The sequence below is a fragment of the Cyclopterus lumpus genome, chromosome 20 (assembly GCF_009769545.1).
Source record: "Cyclopterus lumpus isolate fCycLum1 chromosome 20, fCycLum1.pri, whole genome shotgun sequence".
Taxonomy (NCBI): Eukaryota; Metazoa; Chordata; class Actinopteri; order Perciformes; family Cyclopteridae; genus Cyclopterus; species Cyclopterus lumpus.
In genome coordinates, this window is record NC_046985.1 from 6,154,483 (window position 1) to 6,178,544 (window position 24,062).

The following is a 24,062-nucleotide window of genomic DNA, read 5'->3' on the forward strand; positions in this document are numbered from 1 at the left end:
GAAAATGTTATCCCAATTATTTTTATTTTTTGTCAGCACTTAAAAACAAAAATGAAGAACATCTACGTGACATGATTAGAGCATTATCTGTCTGAACATCTCAATAGAAAGAAATCAGCATAGAGAATAATTGAAATAAACTGAAGCGCCGCAGTTTAAACATACCAACATAAAAAAAGCATGTTTAAGAGCATTTAAAATGTTTAAATGTCCAACACAATAAATAGAATCCAGTTTACGTATATTTTTACAAATATTGAAAGTTGAGTTTCTTGAAAGCCTCTTACCTAAACAAAGCTCCAGAAGAAAGGAGTAAACAAAAAAAAAAGAGTTTTCAGAAAGTCCAAATGTTAAAGTCGGTCAAACAGCAGCTAAAACATGCCACCACAGCGCAGAGACCAGCTAGTACATGTTTCTACTGAACCAGAAGCAGCCTCCTCAACCTTTGTGTATCTGAATGGCCACCACAGGTTCAAGCCTGGGGTTGCTTCCTAGGACAGGCACTGGAGATGTCACCTCCTCCCTCCCTCTCCCTGTCTACCTCACACACACACACACACACACACACACACACACACACACACACACACACACACACACACACACACACACACACACACACACACACACACACACACACACACACACACACACACACACACACACACACACACACACACACACACACACACACACACACACACACACACACACACACACACACACACACACACACACACACACACACACACACACACACACACTCCCTCCCTCCCTCCCTCCCTCCCTCCTTCACTCCCCCTGTCTCTTCCCTCTTGTGTCCTCTGACTGGAGAGCTCCTCAGACAGTGTTCACCCCACCTCAGGCTCTGAGACACAGAGCAGCAGGACTACGGCCCTCTTCCTTATTTATGAATAAAGCCCATCCTAAAGATATCTGGGCAAAGGACAGGTGACCAGCACATATAGGCAAAGGAAGAGGGTTAGTCTTATCGTTTCCCTGCACCCATCAAACCCCCCCCCACCTTTCACCACCATCATTTCAATCAGGGTGGTCGATGAGTTCCTGCCCACAGGGGCCTTTTTAATGTGTTCATCACGGGAATCAGCCCTCTTTGATATGACACATGATAATCTATGAAAATGTTAATCAATAGAAATAGTTTAAGTTGTCGTTAAAAACGTAAGCCGACTGGTCAATACTCATATCCCTGGTAACAATGTCCCTAGTCATCAGGGCTTCATTTGTGGAGCACTTAAATGTGGGACACTGCGCATCAATGCACCTCTCTGCCTGCCGAGGTAAACACATTTTCCCCTCTGTCTGAGCCTGGCCATACTATGCATGCATTTGGATCCAGCCCCCACCTCCTACCTCCTCTCCTTTGAGTTGCTTGATAGGTCCACTGGAGGGCAAAATTAATACCTAATTGAATCTTGCAGTCATCAAAATAATCAATAGTTTTTTATTATTTATTCTTCACAGTCTGTTGACTGTTTGAAAGCTCAGAGGGACAGGGCAGAGCACAGGCAGCCCTGAAATTTCTACCGTTTCACAATGTAATTTTCACTGGGGCATGAGAGTTTGCAAGACCTATAAAAAATGAGAGTAGTGTTTTTTTGTTAGGAGGTGAGGGAAAAAAAATGAAGGAAAAATGGGAATCTTTGCCCCAGCAGCTACGATGAAAAATAGAATAAACAAGCAACTGACACTGCAGAGAAGGGCATGGTCCTTTCTGTCCATCCCTCCATCTTTTTCCCTTTCCCCTTTTCTCCTTATTTCATCATATCAGTAGTGTGGCGGTACCTCTCTAATGCTGGCATTTCTCTTCCTGACAGAGTCCAAACAAGTGCTGGGAATGAGATCAGAGCTCTAATCTTCCCCATGGCCTCTGAAGCTCGAGGATAGAGGGGCAACACATCTCTCACCGTCTCACGCAGCTGTTAATTACCTCATTTCAAAACAGTTTGCTTTGCTTATTTGCAATCATGCCACCAAGTTGGGTGTGTTTATCAATTTAAGCAGAGGGAGTAATGCAATTACACATAATGGGATAACTGTAATCTTATTGTAAAAATCCGTAATAAAAAGGGATATTCAAAAATTACCATACGAAATTACATTAGTGATTCTAAGCAGTGGATGTGTAAGGGATTAGCTTCATTTTTTAAAGTAACCCTCAGACCTGTGACAGACCTGTGATTAGCAATAATGTGAGTTTGTTCATGTGTGTGTCTAAGAGGGCTGGCGGGTAGACACGAGGGAGGTTTGTCTCATTTCTTTTCTGTTCACTGAGTCTGGCCACAGCTCAGGAACAGGTTGCAGGAACAAGAAAAAGCACTTGATCCCCTCTCTGCCTCCCGCTCACCAAACTCCCCCAGTGGCCGAATAATCAGTGGTTAGCAGAGTCCCGAGCGTCATCAGATACCCATGCTAATAGCTAGTGGTCTTACCAGTGCTGTCGCAGTGTGAGGGACACCGTGTGAGGGATTTTAGCCTGTGACCGACACACTCTGGTTCCTCTGGTTATTGAACACAGAAAACAAACATCAGTACATAATTGTCATAATATAAGAATAAGAACATGCAATGATCTCAAATATGTATACCAGTATTCAACATGTACTACCAATACAGCTGGAAAACAGAGTATCTATTGTATAGCGCGTGCCTACAGTACATACTAAGTTGGAAGTTAATACACAAAAAAATTAATATACTTCACAGTTTCTATTTCTTAATTAATCCTTTAGTCAACAGAAAATGAATAAACAACTATTTTTATAATCGATTCATCAATTCATTAATTTTTTTAACCATTTCCTGGTTCAAGCTTTCAAAGTGGGAGAATCTGCTCATTATCTTTGTCGTACATGATAGGAAATGTAATATCTTTTGGTCAAGCAAGGTATGCATTCACCTTACTTGACCCAAAGATATTCACTTTACTATCTTTGGTTGTGGGATACGGTTATTTGTCACTATTTTCTGACATTTAATAGATAAAATGGTTCATTTGTTAATTGGGAAAAGAATAGGCGGATTAATCGATAAAGAAAAGGATTGCTTGTCAAAGCCTCAGACACCAGAAATCAAACTTTTCCTCATACGACCTGACTTTGGAACGTCATTGAAAAAATATATATATCATCCTCAATCGTTCTGATTAGTGTAATATATGCAGCTCCCCCTTCTTATATTTTTCCTTTTTGCACTGCACTGCAGAAGAATAGTGCACATCAACAAAAGGACACTCAAAACACACTCTTTTTCTAGAATGCACACAGACATTCATGTGTATGCTTAGTTTTTTTTAATTTCTCAAGTATGTATTCTGGAATTGGGCCATTGCTTTCATATTTATAGTCGCCATAATGCACTAGGGACCTCTCCGTTTTTCAGTCTTTTGTCCAGTGCATGCTGGGATAGACCTCAGCACACCTGTGACCCTGAGCTGATTAAAGAATGAGGTTTGAAATATCACAATCAGAATCAGCAAAAATCTGCAAGAATTGCTTGTATGCGTACAAGCAATATATATTCAAAATAGTCCCCATCATGTTTGTACACATATTGTTACATGTGTTATCCTTTCCGCCATGTATTCCAGGCACAAATCATGGACACAAATCATCTATTGTCTGCAATCAGTCTAAGGCAGCTTTATTTTAAACCCATTACTGTTCAAAGTGGCCCAGTGGATGAAAAGCAAATAAAAAAAACTCATTAGCTGATTAGTTTTTCAGCAGGAACCTAGTGAGTGAGTATGCAATCGTAATGACCCGAGTAATGAAAGGACACAGATACTGCCAAAATTGATATCCAATTTCTGCATTAACACATTAGTTTTCATTGCTACAGTAAAATTTGTTTTTGCGTCACATTTTTAGCCACTCTTTGATTTAATTTACCAGGAAAAAAAGGAGCTCAAATAATGTAGGTATGTAGTTAAGATATGCTTTACGCAAAACATTACAAACATCACGTTAACATGATACAAAAGACAGTCTTGTGTTTTAAGACAAATATTTATTTTCTCAAAGTTCTACTGTTGATTTAAGTACTTAAAAAAAATGTAAGTAAATACTGAACTTTACATTTTTGTGTTCATGTATTAGTCAAAGGCCAATACAATAATTATGAAGCACCTATTTTGAATAACTGTTCTGCCGTTTCACCCCAATGTATTGGGCAAATATCCCAAGACCCAAATGTCTAATGTGGTAAGTTATATGATGATTTGTCTCCCCCTTAGGGTTATTAACCAAACTGTTCCCCTCTGTCATGGTAAGTGGATCTTTGTGTAGTTTAAGCTTGTCATTAGTAGTGCTATTAATGATTTCTGTGAATTTCTCACGAAAAATGCGGTAGGTTTGTATAACTTTAACTGTCACATCACCAGCTAAGCTACTTCCTCTGAATAAACTATTTTGGAATAGCAGGCCAGTGGTGTAAGTACTCACGTTTTGAAGTGATTTTTTTTCACACTCATTAATATGATCAGCAGTTATTCCTCTCTACTCCAGTCAAGCTAAAATGCTCCCCAGTGGATGGTCGGTGGGTCAGTGAAGGCTGAGGGCTATCAAAGCAGTGTATTAAAAGGAGCTCTTTGAAGCTTGTAAACCACGGTGCCCAGCAGGTCCACAACAAATAGACGCCTCTGATTGGTCAGGTGTGTGTGTGTGTTTTTTGCTAGATCGATCCACGGAGCTGACATTCTGGAGCATCAAAGCTTTCAGCACACTAATCTGACTCCTCCTATGAGGGCAAGGGTTGTATTTATTATTTTACTTTTTTTTCTTCTCCTAAAAAGCTCATACCTCAGAGTGGCTCCTGCATGCTTATGATATGCGGGCGAGAGAAATATGTTTTATAAAAGGTTTTAAGGGGAATATAACCATATTGAAATCATGCTCCTACACTGTATTTATCAACCGATAAATAATACAACACGATAGAGAGCGGTGTGGAGAGCAGCAGAGAATCACAGGGCCATCCACGGGGCACAGCACTGGCAGTAGAGGAGTGACACCGCAGAGATTCACACACCGCTGCCCCTCAAAGTCAGCATCCCCTCACACAGTCTCTGGAGACCTGCGCCACATACACACTCATAAAAAGTGTGAAAATCTGATTTCCCAAAAAGGATCGGTAATTCTCTGTGAGGGTGGAAGCCGCAATCAATAAATCATTGCTAAGTAGATTGTAAAAAAAAATATATATATATATATATTCCCCCTTGGTATCAGTGCATTAGGATTCTCCGGAGGATGGATGAGACGAGATGAGGGTGTGAGACAATCTCAATAAAGTAGAGGCAAATCATACCTTTGCCATTCATCTGGACTCTGGCAAGCAGCTGTCAGCAGGGTGAAGAAGGACCGGGAGAGTCGACGAATATCTGAGGGATTCATTTGGCCATCAAGTCCAGGAATGTCTGGAAATATACAAAGCCAATAAGCTAATTGAATGCCTTTACAACAGTCATGAACACAACCTTCTACAGCATTTAAATGTTGAGATTTTGAGCTTTGTTTCTGATATCATAACCCTTCAAGCAGGGAATTCAGAGGGATTTTGTTTATCAAGGGATGGCAACAATCTGCTTCAGCTATCCAGTGATGGAAAGTAACCAAGCACATTTATTCAAGTATAGTACTGTATAATGTTGAGGTAAAAGTTTTATTTTATACAACTTTATCCATCTACTCTATGCATCTACTAGATTGTACATACAAAACATGATGCATTGTTGAAATGAGCTCTACCTTGACCAAACAATAAATGATCTAAATGGGGCTAGTCTGCATAACAAGTACTTTTCTCGATAGCATATTTTTCTAACAATACTAACAATAAAGCAGAACTTTTACTTGCAGTATTTTAATATTGCCGTACTGCTAAAGTATTCAGATCTGTCAATAGAACAATGTAAAAATACTCCATTACAAATAAAAGGCCGGCATTCAAACTCCTCATAAGTCTGAAGACATTACCAGTAAAAGTAAAACATACTTAATATGCATCAGAATAAACCCTGAGGATGTTTTATGTGTAATTAAAATGGTTATGTTGTAGCTGGCTGGAGTTGTGCTGCTTTGAACTGTTGTATACTGCGGGCTATTTATTCTAAAGAATTCCCGGTATTTGTTTCTATTGCATGGCATTTTTTCTATTGCTTATTATATATTCTGAATTTAAACTATCAAACTGCAAAGTGACCATGACGTTAACCGTTTAGCTGATTAAAACGTGCACTATATCTCACTGAAATGTATATTAACGTTAGAGAAACAGTGTTGTAAGTACCATAAAATGAAAATACTCAAGTAAAGTAGCACAACAGTACTTCAAAAACGGTACTTTAGTAGCTTAACTCGACCCGTTTAGGACTCCGGGGAGCTCTGTTAAAACTAGACTGTGGACGGGCGGGATAAGTTACACCTTTATTAGCGTAACGTTAGTTTAATGGCGAATTTGAAGGCGGAAGAAAAAAAAAAGAAGCTAACCGACACTTAACTCACTTAAATGACGCTAAATATGAACAGAAGTGAAGAAGAAAAAAAGTTAACACGGAGTAACATGTACTTAACAAGCAGAAACACTTTTGACAAATATAAATAAAACGTTATAAAAGGCCTCACCTGTCGTTAATTGGTGTCACTTCCTCCTTTTTCCGACGGTTGGCGTCTCTCTGCCAGAACGACTCCAATACCCACAATGCTTAGCGGCTTTGTTGCTGTCATGTGATTGAACTCATGACGGAAAGAAGCACAGGCTTAGACAACAAAAATCACTTTAATGTATTGTAGATATTTTTTGACATGAGGCCAACCCAATCGCGATATTGTGTCCCTTTAAAACGTGCTCTCTGAAAACGTTTTGAATTATTATACCGATTCTGCTCGGATACCGCCGATAAACGATGGCGGATGTGGAGGAGCAGGTAAGCACAGCATGCTAACGTTAGCTGGCTCATGTTGTTTTCCGTTTGTGCAGCAAAATGAATGGAAATTGTGAACCGGGACTTCTGTCAACGGCCTATTAATTTGATTGAGCTTTTTATGTTTCTGTTTCTGTGACGCAGACAGCTTAAATATGTGATTTGAGCTGTATTGCCCTGCCTAAATTGCTGCAGTCTATGTTTTGAGTTAAATCGTGTTATAAATGCTCTCTCACTTTAAATGTACTACTGTATGCTTCGGTGCTTTAATTTAGTGAGACTTTTTTTATTGACAGGCTGTTAAAAATCCTTTCAAAATATCTCTTTGTTCAGGGCAGAACACAAAGTGAGGAATTCACAGATGAGTCTGAGGTAAGAAACATCCCTTTGTGTATTTCTTTCTCCTTCAGAAAGACGAGAATAAGTTTATATAGAGATTAAAGTAGGTACAATATTACACCTGAAAATGTCATGCAGTTGCACCAGTATGTCGATTTAATAATGCATCAAGAGCAGCATAGTGTTGATGACAGGGGTGTGCATAGTTCTAGTCAAGCATTGAACTCGAGTCAAGCTCATATATAGCCTGCCTTTATCAACCCAGCTTGATCCCGGAAGGATCTTTGTCAGATTTTGAGAGGTGTCAAACAGTCATGAATTACAGATAGCTTTCCAGATCCATCAATATTATGACTGAGATTCGGCATGTTACAGTGCACTCGTGCTTCTGAGAATCGCAAGCAGGCTAAATAAAATATAGCTTTATACATCAGCCTGGCAGGAAGGGAAGAGTCTTTTATAGGAAGTAGAGAATTGAATGATATATCTCTCAGAGGAAAAGTGTTCAGACTGAGCGAAAGGAAAAGGTGAAAATTACAGACTCGTACATATAAAGAGCTCCTACATCCTGTTTTCTGTCGGTGCTCGGTGTGTTCAATACTGTGGAACATGAACACTCCCAGCAAGCGTTAAGGTTGTGTGTGTCTCTCCTCCAAGTGGCTGCAAGCATCTGATTGGTTACTTAGAATACTGCAAATGAATGCAGCCGACTTGGCGTCTTGCTCCTGTTGTTACCTGATTGACTGCAGGCTCAATGGATAAAGGAAGTTCGGGCCTGTGTGCTCTACACTCTGCTGCTCACAGAGGGAATTAGCAGGATAACAATTTGATCTTGAAAGTAAAAGGCATGCTCTTCCTCTCCATTGTAATCTGACCAGACTAGTCTGATTTATTTTATCGATATAATACAAGCAATGAGCCTGGCTGTACGTGTTTTTGATTGGTGTTGGTTTGATGCCTCATGCAGTCAAGGAAATAAGGATGCTTTTAACTCTCCTCACTAAAGCACCGAAACAAAACAAGGAAAACCTACTTGACAAATTCATACATGAGAGTTAGGAGGATCGGTAAGGAAGTAAATGATCACTTGGATCCTCATCAGAGGATTGTTTTCACTCCATTTACTCACTCAATGTGTGCTCCGTTCTTAATATAAAGTGTAAAAGGTTCATTTTGTTCAGGAGAATGATTGTCTTAAAATGTTCTTTGACAACTGTGCTATTAATGAGCACCTAATAATTATGTGTTCAAGTAAAAAAACAAAAACATGCTGAAGTAGTGGAGTGGATTCATTACTTTCTTAATATTTAGGGAGATATGCACTCCTGTTTAGCCTTAACACACATTTAGTACACTAGTGTACTCTTCCTTGTGTGTTTGTATAATGTAATAGGGACGATCCTTCTCTCTCAATCTAAGGTATTGACTAGTGTGGTCATCATTGTGTATATGGAAGCTGCATGTTATCCCAAAGACAACCCTGACTGTCAATAAGCAAAGAATATTGCCCAAATGGTCAGCTCAGTGGTTGACAAAACAAAAGGCAACTTCCAAGATATGGCACAAGTTTGAAAATAAGTAGTTTCTCTCTGGGAATGAAGTTTGCTTTTTGTTGTTTGATACACCTTTTGAAACCCGTGACAAATGCTCCCGCATCAGAAATCACACAACCAGAATACACAGGAAATAGCCTATATGTGGCGTTGTTGAGTGGGATAGGATTGTTTTTGAAAATAACATTTTTTCCACGCTATTGTCCCCCACCTCCAACCCAGTAGCACATAATGGCAGACAGTGTTTTGAGTTGATGCATCCTCTGGGCAGCCACAGACTGTGCAGCATTGGTTATAAACTGAATTATGAGTAATATTCAGTCTGTGACTGGCCGCAAGTGTTGGCTCACTCTGGAAAGTGCAACACAGTAGAATACCTTAAGTGTGCTTTATGAAATGACTGGATTCATGTCTGTCACTGGGGAGGAACAGGCTCATGAAAACATAGCTTTATGCCGCATTTCACGCAATGTAATGGAAATCTGTTTGTGCAAACATCTCCTGATACACATATGCAAGACATATGAATGTCTTGGAAGGGGCTAGAATACATATAGGATTGACTATTAGTCCTGCTCGGTTTAGGCTGCTCGGTTTAGGCTCTTGCTCAGTGACACGGTGGCACTGTGGATGTGAAACCATCTCAAAATATATTAGTTACATATTACTTTTTAATGCAGATTGTGAAATGAATACTGCTGAAGACTGTGAAGGGCCCACTGTTTAATCATTTCATTCATTTTTCAAACACATGTTCTGTGTTCACAGGTTTTTAAATGATGTGTTTGTTTTTGCATTTATGATAGTTTACTCAATATATTTGGGTTGTGACCTCTTAAGTCGGGAACACAAGACATTTGTCTGGATATTTTATCGTGGCCTAATATTTTCTGACATTTTATTCATGGGTGTGCAATATATGGATATGGATATATAGTTGTAGGAGAAAGATATCTTCTCAGATTTAGGATATGGTAATATGAAGTGTTCTGTTTTCCTGGTTTTAAAGGCAACAGTAAAGGGATGAACATTTCTTACAGACTGGTCTCTTCTATCTGCCTTTAACCACTTAGTCCTTATATCCAGATTACTGATCAAAATGTATTAAAATCATTGTATCAATATTTAGCAAAAGCACCAATAGACAACGATATTTGGGTATTTGTTAAAGATAATTGTGATGTTTTATTATCTACATATTACCCAGGTCTAATTTTATGGACAGATACATTATTTAATCTAAGAATTATTGAGCAGATTAATCAATAGTGAGAACCTCATTACCCTAAATGGATGTTTTCTGTATTCAAGCTAAATGAAGATAATTGAGATCTAATTTTGTACATTCTGCTCAGAGAGCAACAAAACCTCCACATATATCATTGTGTAGGTTGATAATGTGGCTTAATATAATTGTAATGATATGATGGAAGTGTACTATGGTTATACAACATTTTGCATAATTCTAAGCAATGAAAACAAGCAATATTTCAAATTTGAGTCAATTTTATTTCACACATTTGCCTCAAGGTGCTTTGGGTTGGCAATCTTTTTTTATTTTTTGTAAAGAGTTTTGTCTGATCAACAGATGAACACAATTATTTGCAATGAACATCACTTCTATCTAAGTAATCTTATGGGTTTTTGTACACTGATATTGAAAAAATATTCTATTCAATATTACTTTGGAGTTTTTTTTGCAAGCACACACAAGTTGCATTTATCTTTGACGTCTAACAAACACTTTGAATGCATCTCCTCATTGCACGGCAATTTTCTCTGTAAAGAAAAAAAGAAAAAATTGTTTACATCCATGTTTCCAACCTCGCTGTCCTCTTGCCTTTTGTTGGTGCATTACTGGATTTTGGCGCGTTACCGCCACCAATTAGCAGTCCGTGTGAAACTTTCACTAGTGGTGAAACACTCTACGGGGCACCTTTAAGTTACAGTCGAGTCCACCCCTTTGTTGACCTTCTTCTGACTTGGCTTGAAGTAGATCAGATTGTAAAACAGGATTTAAATAACTCGAGGGGTACGTTTACATTCTGTACATTTTAGTTTCCCGCATGAAGCGTTGTGTGGCTTTCAAGGAACATTGTGAACTATAGCATTCGTTAGAGGACCCTGTGCTGTAATGAAGGCCTTTTGAGGAATATGTATATCATACGGTGACGGCCCATCTTACAAGTCCACTTTGTCAACCAGGAGGAGGACAGCGAGGAGGAGCCCAAGCTGAAGTATGAGAGGCTCTCCAATGGGGTGACAGAAATCCTCCAGAAGGATGCAGCCAGCTGTATGACCGTCCATGACAAGGTAGAGCCTAAATCCAGCACAGGTTTCACATTGTTTATGTACACATTTGAGAGATGGCAGCCCATTCTTTTCTCACCTTCCCCTGCTTCTCCTCTCAGGGAGGTGCTTGGGAAGACACCAGGCGCCATTGTCTTCTCTTTTTATTCCCACTCTTACATATTTTTCGCTCCTCTCCTCTGTTTGTCCAATGTTGATATTTTTTAAGCGGCCACTCTCCGCGTGGCCGGCTAATCGTTGTGGCAGCGGCAGCACACGCGCACGCCTGAGCAGAGCAAAAGTCATACCCAGTTATGTCTCCTCACCTGATGTTTTATTAACCACTATTGATTTTCATTTATTTATTTTTACTTTGAGGATCTGGTCCCCTCTTATTCTTTTTGTTTATTTCTTTAAACCTCAAAATAGCAGCCCGTGCCACAGTGAGAGACGTCGTGTTGCTTTAAATTCTGAATTTGATCTGACTGTCTTTCTCCCGGGGATTTCTGTGCTTGTGTGCCTTCTGCCATCCAGCTACCTGTGTGGTCACACCAGCCCCCTCCGCCGCGGCAAACTCCCACAACCTCAAAGCCACCGACGGCACATATTGCCTTATGTTGCCTCATATTTTAAGTGTCTGAATCGGAATTTCATTTGAACAATTCCTTTCTGATAAATCCCTTTTAAAAGTCGCTCCGCCTCACAAGGTTGAACCCTTTTTATTTATTTATTTTTGGTTATTTTATTTGGGGAGATTGCAGCGGCTCTGTCTGACATGCTCAGCTGTGCCTGTAAATATAAGCATTTCATTATAGACTGCACTGAAGCATGGTGGACTCGCCGCACATCCACATGCTGGTCTAGAAGGGAGGGGGATTAGGAGGAGGCCACGGAGCAGGGGCTGGGGTGGAAGAACACACACTTAATCTAATGCCAAAAGCCCCCAGTTTCTATAATTTTTTTGTCCCAGTGGACGTACACACACACACACATATATATATATATATATATATATATATACACACTTTTGCTGAAGCACAAAACACAGAAAGCAGTTGCTGCTCAGTAGAAATAATAGCTCTATACTAGGCATTGAGGTGATTGGCTTGCACGGGAAGAAGTCAGATGTACAGCGCATTTATTATGCTTAAGCATTTTAATTTGAGGGGGAAAAAAAGGCCATTTCACACTGTATGCTTTAATAAATAGGGCTTTCCCACCCTCTGCAATTTCACAGTTTTGCCTCCAAGCCCACCCAATCCCCACGCTGCTCATGTCGCTCCAGCTCCAGGAAGTGTTTTTTCTTTTCTTTTTTTATCCTTCCACAGCCTTCATCACATTTTTTTTTCTTTTCTTCTAAATTCTTGAATTTGTTTCATGTGTCCTCTTTCTAATTTGGTTTGATTTAAATTGCATTTGTCCCTTTCCAGTTTCTTGCACTAGGGACCCATTTTGGAAAAGTCTTCCTGCTGGACATCCAAGGAAATGTAACTCAGAAGTTTGAAATTGTGAGTACATTTAAATCCTTAAGAATATAATTATGAAATGCATTGGACCTACTCGTAGATGTGATTATATTTTTAGCAATGCTCAAGACGAATACTAATTATATGATATATTACTAATATTAATTCATAGTAATTACTATTATTAACACTAAATAATGCTAATAACTTTGGTAATTTCCTGACTTTTCCTCTAGCGCCATCAGCAGGTTGAAATCTGTGTTGTTTTTTGGTGAAATGTTTTAATAATTATTGGATAGATTGCCAGTAAAAATTGGTTCATATTTAAGTCCTCCTCAAGATGATAGTAACTTTTCATCAAGCGCCATATTGGATTTATAACCAGCTGTGATCTCTGATAGCGAGGCCCACTGTTTAACTTTACCCACAGATTTCTGCTCCCTTGATCTGGATTGACTGAACAATAACTCCATTTGCAAGTAAAAAAACATTCAGTAATCATGGCTGATTGTTACTGTAGTGTCCCTGCTGAGCACATTGATTCAAGTGCTACTCACCTGAGGGACTGACTGGCCAGTTATCAGTCAAGGAGAGGAACAAAGACTGAACAGAAACGACTCAGCTGAGGTCTGGCTGATGGATTTGTGATGTAGTTTAAAAATTAAGCGTTCAGAATTCAGTGAAAAGGATCAAATCAAGGCCCAAATACCCAAGTGAACCTAATGCACTGGAGAAATAAAGCAAAAAATGATCTAATGTCTACAGAGTCAACTCTTTCGGGATGGTTTTAAAGTAACGTTCGCTATGATTTATGCCATTTAGATGATCCTTTTATCTAAAGAGCCCTATAGTGTCATGAATGTATAAACGTTAAGAGCAGCAGCAGTGAATTTGGAGCTCCTAACCTTCACAGTATTAATGCCACGCGTTATGCATTGACACATGCGAGACTGTGCATCCGTAGTCAAATTTTTGGCCTCTTCCTGGCATTTCACTTAATGGGATAAAATGTCAGCCGGCAACATTTGGCCAGCCGCATAGATATTCACACCCGCCTCTAAAAAAAAAAAAAAAGATGCCATGATATTGTGTCTCCGCAGAGTTCAGTGAAGATCAACCAGATCAGTCTGGATGAAAGTGGAGAGCATGTGGGCATCTGCTCCGAGGATGGGAAGGTGAGATCTCTCTGCTCATCGCCGCCGGTTACTGATCCTCGGGCCTGCAGCAAAACATTTAAAAAAAGAATCTGTTTTTAATCTTTATAATTCAGCCTAAGATTCAAATAAAACTCATCTTATCCGGGTTAAACTTTATGCTAATGATGTGTAACCTGAGGTGTTCGGTAGTCCATTTGTACCTCCACAGTCAGATTATTAACCTGAAGTTTTATCTTTACCATATATGCACATAGTTTCTTTATGATTCATGAATTTATAAAAAAAAAAAAAAAAAAAAGTGTGCCTATTTTGACTCCCGTTGAGCTGTCAATCAGCCGTCTATGGATACCCTCTCCATGTTCTCCACCTTGCTGTTATCTTGTCTCTTCTCATCATTACCACCATCCTTCAAGGATTTCACAGTCAAGATATGCTCTCTGATATCACCCTCCCCTCACTCCTCGCACTCTAGTGGCAAAAAAAACAAGATCTTGTCGCACAGAAAAGTGGAGCACACAATTAAAATCAATGCTGCAGCAATTGTTCGCCCTCAACCAATTCAGTTGGCTGTTAATCCTTTGAAAATCTAACTTAATCCTTAATCGCTGGTGCGGTTCGGAAAAAGGAGATTATAATCAGAGTTTTATATTATTCCTCTACTTTGAGAGAAAGTGGGGCCTCAGATGAAGAGAGGCCGGGTGTCGTGTACTCTAATGGTACATTATGGTTTGTTGTAGCCAACTGAGGCCGTGGTCGGGTTTTCCAAACCCTGCGGGGTTCGCAGAATCAACTCGTCTACTAATTGGTGACCCAGCGGAGAAGTAGAGAGCCAATCAAAGTCTTTTCTGACCACAATTCCCCCCGCTGGCCTCAGATAGTTGCAGTTGCAGCAATTAAAGGGAGAAAACGTTGAGTTATTCACCTTTTTGCTTTCCGTTCTTCCGTCTCGTCTCTGTTTCCAGGTTCAAGTGATTGGCCTCTATACAAGAGAGGGCTTCCACGAGAACTTTGACTGTCCCATCAAAGTAAGTTGGTATTACATCTTCTGAAAACTTGAAGGAATGCTTCACCCACAAAATGACCATCTGTACAGCGAGTACTCACCCGTTTGACCTTTTTAGCTCTTTAAGAAAAGAGTTGTGTTCCTCAAATGCCTCTTTGGTGAACAAAGAATAAAAAGAACAGCGAATGTCTTGAAGAATTGAAGTGAGTGCAAAACTTTATCAGAACATCAGTTCACAAACGCTCACACAACTCGTGATGCATGATCCAAGTCTCATTTATCCAGTCTTGCGCTCACCGCTTCACAATCGCATACATCTTTGCTAAAACCGTACACTATAAAACACTTGGGACTCGGACAGGTGAGTAGCCTCCACGCATATTTAAAATAGTTTGATTTTAGTGTAGATGCGTGTGTTCTGGAAGTCATTCAGCTGCTGTTATATGCAGCCCTCCAATTTACTTGAAATCATCAAGACCTGTTTTTTTTTTTTTTTATCTCTATTTGCATGCAAGAAAAACACGATTTAAGGTAACACAGGGTGATTTAATTGATAAACAAATGGTTGTTATGTGAGTACAACTTGAAGTGCCTTCATATGCATCTGTTGCTACGGCATTACCTGCATATAACGTAACAAAAGAATAGCAATTCTGACTCTCCATAATCTGTCACGTGTTGTTTTGCAGGTGGTTGCGTTGCATCCTCAGTTCAGCCGATCAAACTACAAACAGTTTGTCACTGGGGGCAACAAGGTAGGTGTGAGTAGTATTCTTTTCCCGTGCAGTCATTACGTACAGTTTTCAACCATTTCCTGCCACAATAATTCATCCTGATTGTGTCCGGGGCGAAACCGAAACCAGCGAACCGGCTCACTTTGGCTCGGCCGACGGCGACGCACCTTTTGTCTGCTGTGAAAGGCTCTTAGTTTTCTGTCTGTTTGCTGGAGTGCTCTCGGGAGAGCTGCCCATTTTCACAAAGTGCTGTTCGCTCAACAGCGTTTGAAAGGCAATGCTTCACGAGTAGATGTCATTATCGAGAGGGTACATAGTCTCAGGATTTCCGGGTGCGTTCAGGGATCTCCATCCTGAAAAGTCGTTTTTCTGGAAGGTGGAAACTATCTTGGACATTAGATTTGTCATTTTAGTTTTTTGGAAGTAAAAAACCACCTACCTATTCCCAAATGCCAATGACTGTACACACAACCATAAGCTGCGAGGATGTAGCGTCATTCCAAAAACCAGCCGTACATAAAGTATACTGACATTTATACAACCGGGGTGAGGGAAAAACAACTTTAATTTTTTTATATGAAACCCCATTGTTAGTGTTACTTTGCCATTTTCTTTCAATCGGCGCTGATTCCTCTCGGTTCCAAGTTGCGAAGTCCTCCACAATGTGCCTGTGATGAAAATCAATAAGCCTCAACGGGAGCCACATCCTGTCAAAGGAAATTCAATTTTGTCTCCACAGTCTCCACGTTCTTTTGTCATATCATCTCTTTGTAGAGCAAACTGTTTATTAACACGGCCCAACAGCGGAATTAAAGAGCCTATACAACCTTTTCCCGACATCCTTGGTAATATTATGCACATGTAGCGGCGTATATACTAAGGACGGTAACAATGCAGGGAATGTGAAGGACAGGCTTTGTCCGTCGACATCTTGTGCTATACAAGGCCTGAGCAGTAAACTGCACTTGAAGTAGTCCAGCGGACGCCTTCCTTGATACCACATTGCATTGTGGTTAAACAATCGCTGAGCTTCCACATCTCCTGTGAGACAGTAAACATACATTTGTGTTTCAATACTTGTACACGATAAATGGCGAGTGTCCCAAAAGAAGCCTTCGCCATTAGGGGTTGGAGGAAGAAGGATTTATGCTTGTAAAGCTTCCAACACTTTTCTTTATGGCCTTCACATCATCTTCTACTCGCCAATTACGTCGACCATGTGACACTGTGCAACGACTTCTTCCACCACTGAATGTGAAGCTAATATGAAGCCTTCTCACTTAGATGGAGACTAATGAGCAATCCGTCTTCATTGTCTAAAGTGGAATCAAGATCTTCATATAAGGACTAAAATATCTTCTTTTTTTTTTTTTTTTTACGTCATCCTTTTGCAGGCTGAAATAGAAAGTTGCCTGCAGTTTAAGTTCTATCTTTGAGGATGTGTCCCTCTCGTATCAGACGCAGTGCCTGACCGGCTGCTCCTGTGTAAATGCTCTATTCATCTGCTGCCCTCTGTAGGCCGGGCAGCGCAACTGCAAGCCGTGTGTGGCATTCAATGTCCTCCTGTTGTCGTCCTCAGCTGCTGCTGTATGAGAGAAACTGGTTGAATCGCTGGAAGACGTCTGTTCTCCATGAAGGCGAGGGCTCCATCACGAACATCCAGTGGAGAGCTAACCTCATAGCCTGGTCCAACAATGTGGTGAGCGGTCGGTCGCAGGCCTCGATACATTGCTGAATGTGTAAAATGTTTAGTTTTTTTTTTCTCCGCATGTCTTTTAGGGAGTTAAAATCTACGACATCGGTACGAAGCAGCGGATCACAAACGTGCTGCGCGATAACATCAGTCTGAGGCCGGACATGTACCCCTGCAGCCTGTGCTGGAAGGACAACTGCACTCTCATCGTCGGCTGGGGCACGTCCATCAAGGTTTGCTACTTTTCTTTTTCAACTAATTTCTGACACTAGCTGTTCCTGTAATTCTGACCTTCTGTAATCTTCTCATACCTCCTCAGATTTGTGTTGTGAAAGAGAGAAATCCGACTGAGATGAGAGACCTGCCCAGCCGCTATGTGGAAATAGGTATAAAACACGCTTTATAATGAACTATATGATACTAAACTTTATTTATAGAGCACTTTTCTACAATACAACATAAAGCGCGAGAAAAAATAGATAGAATGGTGGTTAGAATTAACTAACTTAAGTCTCAGATTTTTACAATAGAAATCAGTGTTGCAGTACTTGACACCGGTCTCACGGCCACCTTTTTAAAGTCTAATGTATTTGTTATCATCATTACTCTGATTTCTGTTTTAAATGCAACCAATAACAAGACTCAAAGAATGGAAGAGCAGTGTGGGGGGTAAAAAAGAGGGTTAAAAGAAAATTCTCAAACATAAAATTCACCTCTGCAATGCTTTTTGATTATTTGATCAATACATTTCTCATGGTACACTCATGCATGCACATATATTCGGTCTTGACTTGGTCTCGGTTTAGATGGTTTTGACTACAACACTGGATAAAAGAGGGATTTAATCCGGATGCCAGCCACTTTATCTGCCTGATATGAGATGCATACAGGGATTTGTGTTGGTGATAACGATGCAGGGACATTTTGACAATCGGGAGAGTAGCAGGTGATGACAGTAAAACAGTAGATATCACGTTCTGGGTGAAGATGCAGCAACAAATGCAGAGAATATCATAATGTTATTCCAACTTACAGATGAATAAAATGCACTTTAATATAGTGTATATCATAATGTCCATGAGGCTATTTTGTTTGGTGTCTTTTTTTTTTTTTTTAAACAGTTTCTGCATTTGAGACCGAGTTCTTCATCAGTGGTCTGGCCCCGCTGGCAGATCAGCTCGTAACCCTGTACTTTGTGAAGGAGAACTCTGATCAAATGGTAATTCTACATCATTTATATATTATATTTATTTATCTATTTATTCTTTTTTTTTTATTATAATTTTTTTTATTAAAGAGGCTGTGTTTTTACTCATAGTGTGTGTGTGTGTGTGCAGGATGAGGAGTTTCGTGCGCGGCCTCGCCTCGACATCATCCAGCCTCTCCCTGAGAGCTGCGAGGAGATCTCTTCAGACGCACTGACCGTGCGCAACTTCCAAGACAACGAGTGCAGAGACTACCGCCTCGGTGAGACTATAAAAGCAGCTCTCAGAGAAATGCCACGCGGCCTTTTACTGCGCCCTGATTTCATTATGCTTCGACCATCAAATGTCATCTCTAATGCGCAGTACGCTGAGCCATAAATGTATTTTCATTCACAGAGCATTCTGATGGAGAGTCGCTCTTCTACATGATCAGTCCCAAAGACATCGTCGTGGCCAAGGAGCGAGACCAGGATGACCATATCGATTGGCTGCTTGAAAAGAAGAAATATGAGGTCTGTGCGGTTCAATTTTATGAATGTTGCAAAAGGTTACGGTCTACAATTATTTAGTCTGACTGCGCGTCCCGTTACTGCGACAGGAGGCGCTGATGGCTGCAGAGATCAGCTTCAAGAACATCAAGAGACATGACGTTCAGAAAATCGGGATGGCTTACATCAATCACTTAGTGGAGAAAGGAGACTATGACAGTGCTGCCAGGTAGGTTTACCTTCAGCAGGGATACAGTCCGTTTATTTACATCTCCAGGGTCCTTATTATGGAAAACTTATATTTTAAATGTGAAGCAGAATGTTTGACTCATGTCTTTATTGGTTTTGTAGAAAGAGGGAACACCATTAGACATAATCCAACAATATAGTCACTAAAATTACCACAATTACTGAACAGATAAGATGAGATTTTAATAGTGCAAATTCAAGCAAAAACTTTAACAAGGGAATCTTAATTTAAGGTTCCCTTACTAACTTTTTCTGGAGCTTTAACTAGTAAGTGGTCCTTGATTTAGTTATATTCGTCAAACCTTCCACACATTTCCAGAGTGACGAATTAACTTTAAATCCCTTTTACAAGAGACACCGGGCCAAGATGACGGCAAGAAAGCACAAACGGACTTAAAAACAAATAACACAAAAGCGTCAACCAATGAATATGCAATGTTGTGCAGTATATGATTAAGTACATTCAAGGCTCAAATAATCCTTAATCTTGTATTTAAAAACTTAAACAGTGCTTTCATCCAAGAGGTGCAGTGACGTGTGCAAAAACCCAAATCTGGGACAAATCGTACCACAGAATTTGACACTAAACCTCAAACAAGATGAATTTGAATGCACATATAAAATATCACCATCGGAGGGTTTTTTGTGAGACCCTCGATTTGACGTTCAGAAGATGTCATGTCTAACATTCCTTATTAATTTACACTGCTAACAAAGTCACCAGCCAGAAAGCTCTTGTTTCATCACGATGATTCATGTGCTTCTTCTTATTCAGGAAGTGTCAGAAGGTTCTTGGAAAAAACATGGAATTATGGGAAAATGAAGTGTACCGGTTCAAGACCATCGGACAGTTGAAGGCAGGAATTTCTGATCCTTAATAGAATTTAATGAAATGAAGTGATTTTGTTCACGAATTGATTATGAAATATGATTTTGCTCCACCTCTCTCCATTTCCAGGCCATCAGTCAGTATTTGCCGAGAGGGGATCTGCGTCTCCGACCGGCCATCTATGAAATGATCTTGCATGAATTTCTCAAAACTGACTACGAGGTACTTTGTCCTTGAATAGTCTGAACGTCCTGTACAGTGAATCCACTGGTTGATGGTCAGCCTAATGGTTTGTCCCTCCTCCTTTACTGTGCACGAAGGGTTTCGCCACACTGATCCGGGAATGGCCTGGAGAGCTTTATAATAACATGGCCATCGTTCAGACCGTCACCGATCACCTGAGGAGGGACCCCACCAACAGAACGCTGCTCACCACCTTGGCTGAACTGTAAATGAACTTAACGTGTGCATTGATACATATTCGGGGGAAAGTTTTATTTTTATTTTTTATATATGATAAAATGGTTAAAAATACTATCTTGTGCATTATTTTATGTCACTTTGTGTCACTTATTTGTTTCCAAGATCTAGTTTTAAAATGATATTCTGTGTATCTGAACGAAGCTTGGTCGCACAATATTTGTCTGCAAAGATGTAGCCACAGAGGTGCCTGCAGGGTTGACGCAGTAATGCTTTCAAGGAATTAAAAATGACACACAAAATCAAATTTTATAAAGTAACCTGTTGGTCCCTGATGCTGTTGCAGATACACGTACGACCAGCGGTACGACAGAGCCTTAGAAATCTACCTGAGACTGAGGCACAAAGACGTTTACCAGCTGATCCACAAACACAACCTTTTCTCCTCCATAGAGGACAAGATCGTGCTCCTCATGGACTTCGACAAAGAGGTAAAAGAGAGACTGAAAACGTGCCGTTTGCTATTATTACTTTCACTTTCACATGTTTGAGTAATATATCCTCTAAATTGACGCCGTCAGAAAGCTGTTGACATGCTTCTGGACAATGAGGACAAGATCTCGGTAAGTGTTCCTGGCTTCTCTCCGTATTTAATTTAAGGAAGTGATGAAAATCCGCAGCCCGCTCATCCTGTTTTCTCTTCTCTGCTAATAGACGGACCGGGTGGTGGAAGAGCTCGCAGACAGGCCCGAGCTTCTGCACGTGGTGAGTTGAGATCACTTTTATATACAATATAATATAACTCTCAAATGTTAAACCACAACTGATTTGACTCATCTTCCCCCCCCCCCCCCCCCCCCCACAGTATCTCCATAAACTATTTAAGCGGGATCACCACAAAGGCCAAAAATACCACGGGAGACAGATTGTCCTGTATGCCGAATACGACCGGCCGAATCTCTTGCCTTTCCTGAGAGACAGCACACACTGCCCGCTCGAAAAGGTACCGTCCTCACATGTCGTCCTCACATGTCGTCCTGCTGCGCGTCCCGGTTTCCAGAAGCTTTGAGGCATGAATGATGTCGTCTCCTCTTTTCTGTCAGGCTCTTGAGGTTTGTCAGCAGAGGAACTTTGTGGAGGAGACTGTCTTCCTGCTCAGTAAGTGTTAGTTAAGGTCTGTTTTCCTGATTTTTAAGGGTGTTTTGAAACTATGAAAAGGAAGCTAATCCAGCATGTTGGCTCTCAGGCCGGATGGGGAACTGCAGACGAGCTCTGCAGATGATCATGGAGGAGCTGGAGGACGTGGACAAGGCCATCGAGTTCGCCAAAGAGCAAGACGATGCAGAGCTCTGGGAGGATCTCATCTCTTACTCTATTGATAAACCACGTATGATACAGTCTACCATCGACCCGTCATTTTTCTTTAGTCATTTTCTCACTTTCATAATATTTATTTGTACCTGCTATTGTCTCCCCAGCATTCATCACAGGCCTCCTTAATAACATTGGTACTCATGTGGATCCCATCCTGCTCATCTATCGCATTAAGGAGGGCATGGAGATCCCCAACCTCAGGGATTCACTTGTAAAAATCCTCCAGGACTACAATCTGCAAGTAAGTAAACAATGTCATCTAAACTGATTTAATCTTGTTTAGAAGACAGATGACTTAATAATAGTGCAGCTATTAAAACTGTTCCTTTTGTAAACACAGAAATTGAAGATTCTTACTGTAATATTAGTAGGATAAAATTATATTGATGGGGAAATTACATTGTGGAATAATTTCTCGGATTATGTGGATCGTATAACCTCAGTAGCTCCATTTGGAAGTAAACTATTACTCTAGCAGTACTTCAAGTAATTTTACAGGAGGAAATAAAAAGAACATTAATGAATTCATCCGTGAATTTTAATTAATTGCTCCGTCCTACTATTTATTATGTTGTTTTTCTTATTAATCGGCGTTTGTTTTTTCTGGTTTCTAAGATTCTGCTGAGGGAAGGGTGTAAGAAGATCCTGGTGGCCGACTCCCTCTCGCTGCTCCAGAAGATGCACCGAACACAGATGAGAGGCGTCAGGCTGGACGGTGGGTCCACTTCCTTTGGCCTTCATGCAGAAGCAGTGGAGATGAAGTCCTTTTCGCACTGTACTCATGCAAGTGTTGCTTTTCTTTTCAGAGGAGAACATTTGCGAATCGTGTCATGCTGCAATATTACCGTCAGGTGGGTTTTCCTTTGTAGTTGTAACGCAGTATTTTACTGTTGTATTGCATTTGAAAGCTATTCATTGCTAGTGTTTTGCTGTGTTTCAGATATGGCCAAACCCTTCAGCGTGGTTGTGTTCCACTGCAGACACATGTTTCACAAGGAATGTTTACCATCTTCAGGATTGGTAAGCAACTTCACTGAGGCACATATCTAATATCTCTAAGACTGCCTTTTATCATTTTAGAAGAATATATAAAGTTGGATGCTTCTTGTCACAGTCAGAATCTAAGATCTGCTACAACAGTGTCTTTTTTTAAAAGGAGACTTGTACTTTTACGAAGCTTTTAAATTTTAAAGTGTGTGATTAACGTCTATAACATTTATTTTAGAATCAGTATTATTATCCTATTTTTTATTATTTATGTTATTTTATTCACTTTTTTATTTGATTAGCTTTTTATAAAAAGTGTGTTAATAATTAACTAATATATATGTATTATAAATTGTATATTATACATTTTATATATATATTATTTATATATATATATATATATATATATATATTATATGTTATTGTTATATATATTGTAATTTATAATATTTAACTTGACTTTAATCTGTGTCACTATTTACACAACATTTCCCGATATTTGTATCATTTGGTGTTGAGTTTCACTTGATAATACACTTGATAATATTTCTCCAGGCATTGTTCTATTTTATCTGAATCTTAAACATTACCAGGCTGTTCTAAATCGAGACTCCTGCCACTTTTCCCTCTTTCAGCTTCCTGGGGTGCAGTTTTGTAACATCTGCAGTGCGAAGAAGCGCGGGCCAGGAAGTGGAATCCTGGAGATGAACAAATAAACCAGGCTGAATGCACTCACAATGTTATTATTGATGCCTTTACCTTCCCCTGTTGCTTACCATTTACTGTCAGTGCATTGATCAATACATATCACCATCCCTCTGCCAAAATGCAAAACATATATATAGGATTGTCTCTGTATATTTAAATCTAACAACTATAAAGTGCTTTGCTTGTTTTGCTTGCCACTAATGTGATTTGGCGATGAAATATCTGCAACGTCTAAAAAATAAAATCACATAAAAACTTTTTGTGGTTTGTGTCTGATTATCATGCATGTCAATCAATTCTGAGGAGAAATTAAAATGTATTTCCTCCTGATCTTTGTGTTTCTTTTTACTATTGTGTCTGTAGTTGAAAACACAATTGTAAAATTAAATATTCAGTATACTGTATAAATGTGTCATAATTGCACAAAATACTCCCTGAATGCATGTAAATCATAAATAATTAATGATATGAATAATTGTGCAATGAATGCTTTGTAGCTCTGTTGTGTTGTTCATTCTGTACACATGACATCTATTGCACTTCTGTTCATCCGGGGAGAGGGATCCTCCTCTGTTGCTCTCCCGAAGGTTTCTTCCCTAAAAGGGGTTTTGGGGAGTTTTTTCCC

General features: G+C 39.9%; 2 protein-coding genes across 3 annotated transcripts in view; one reads left to right on the forward strand and one right to left on the reverse strand.

The window, feature by feature from the left end:
• pou6f2 (POU class 6 homeobox 2) overlaps window positions 1–6,719 on the reverse strand; it is a 66,657-nt gene extending 59,938 nt beyond the window's left edge. Inside the window, exons 1-3 of the mRNA XM_034560362.1 lie at window positions 6,645–6,719; window positions 5,329–5,437; window positions 2,454–2,522 (exon numbers count right to left, since the gene is read on the reverse strand). Coding sequence (XP_034416253.1) covers window positions 2,454–2,522; window positions 5,329–5,414 — 155 coding nt within the window. The 5' untranslated portion in view covers window positions 5,415–5,437; window positions 6,645–6,719. The remainder of the gene's footprint in view (window positions 1–2,453; window positions 2,523–5,328; window positions 5,438–6,644) is intronic.
• Window positions 6,720–6,734: 15 nt separating this feature from the next.
• vps41 (VPS41 subunit of HOPS complex) lies at window positions 6,735–23,695 on the forward strand. 2 transcript variants are annotated; one of them, XM_034560363.1, is made up of 28 exons: window positions 6,736–6,946; window positions 7,277–7,315; window positions 11,041–11,148; window positions 12,555–12,632; window positions 13,691–13,765; window positions 14,710–14,772; window positions 15,440–15,505; window positions 17,064–17,183; window positions 17,264–17,410; window positions 17,497–17,563; window positions 18,299–18,396; window positions 18,515–18,644; window positions 18,779–18,894; window positions 18,981–19,099; window positions 19,895–19,976; window positions 20,078–20,170; window positions 20,269–20,396; window positions 20,715–20,859; window positions 20,950–20,991; window positions 21,083–21,133; window positions 21,234–21,371; window positions 21,472–21,526; window positions 21,615–21,755; window positions 21,847–21,983; window positions 22,358–22,457; window positions 22,549–22,593; window positions 22,683–22,762; window positions 23,365–23,695. In XM_034560363.1, the coding sequence occupies exons 1-28, from the start codon at window positions 6,926–6,928 to the stop codon at window positions 23,443–23,445; spliced, it is 2,565 nt and encodes an 854-aa protein (XP_034416254.1). In that variant the 5' UTR covers window positions 6,736–6,925; the 3' UTR covers window positions 23,446–23,695. The 2 variants fall into 2 exon arrangements, with proteins under 2 accessions (XP_034416255.1, XP_034416254.1); XM_034560364.1 differs by lacking the exon at window positions 13,691–13,765 and having other exon boundaries at window positions 6,735–6,946; window positions 23,365–23,670.
• The last annotated feature ends 367 nt before the right edge of the window (window positions 23,696–24,062 follow it).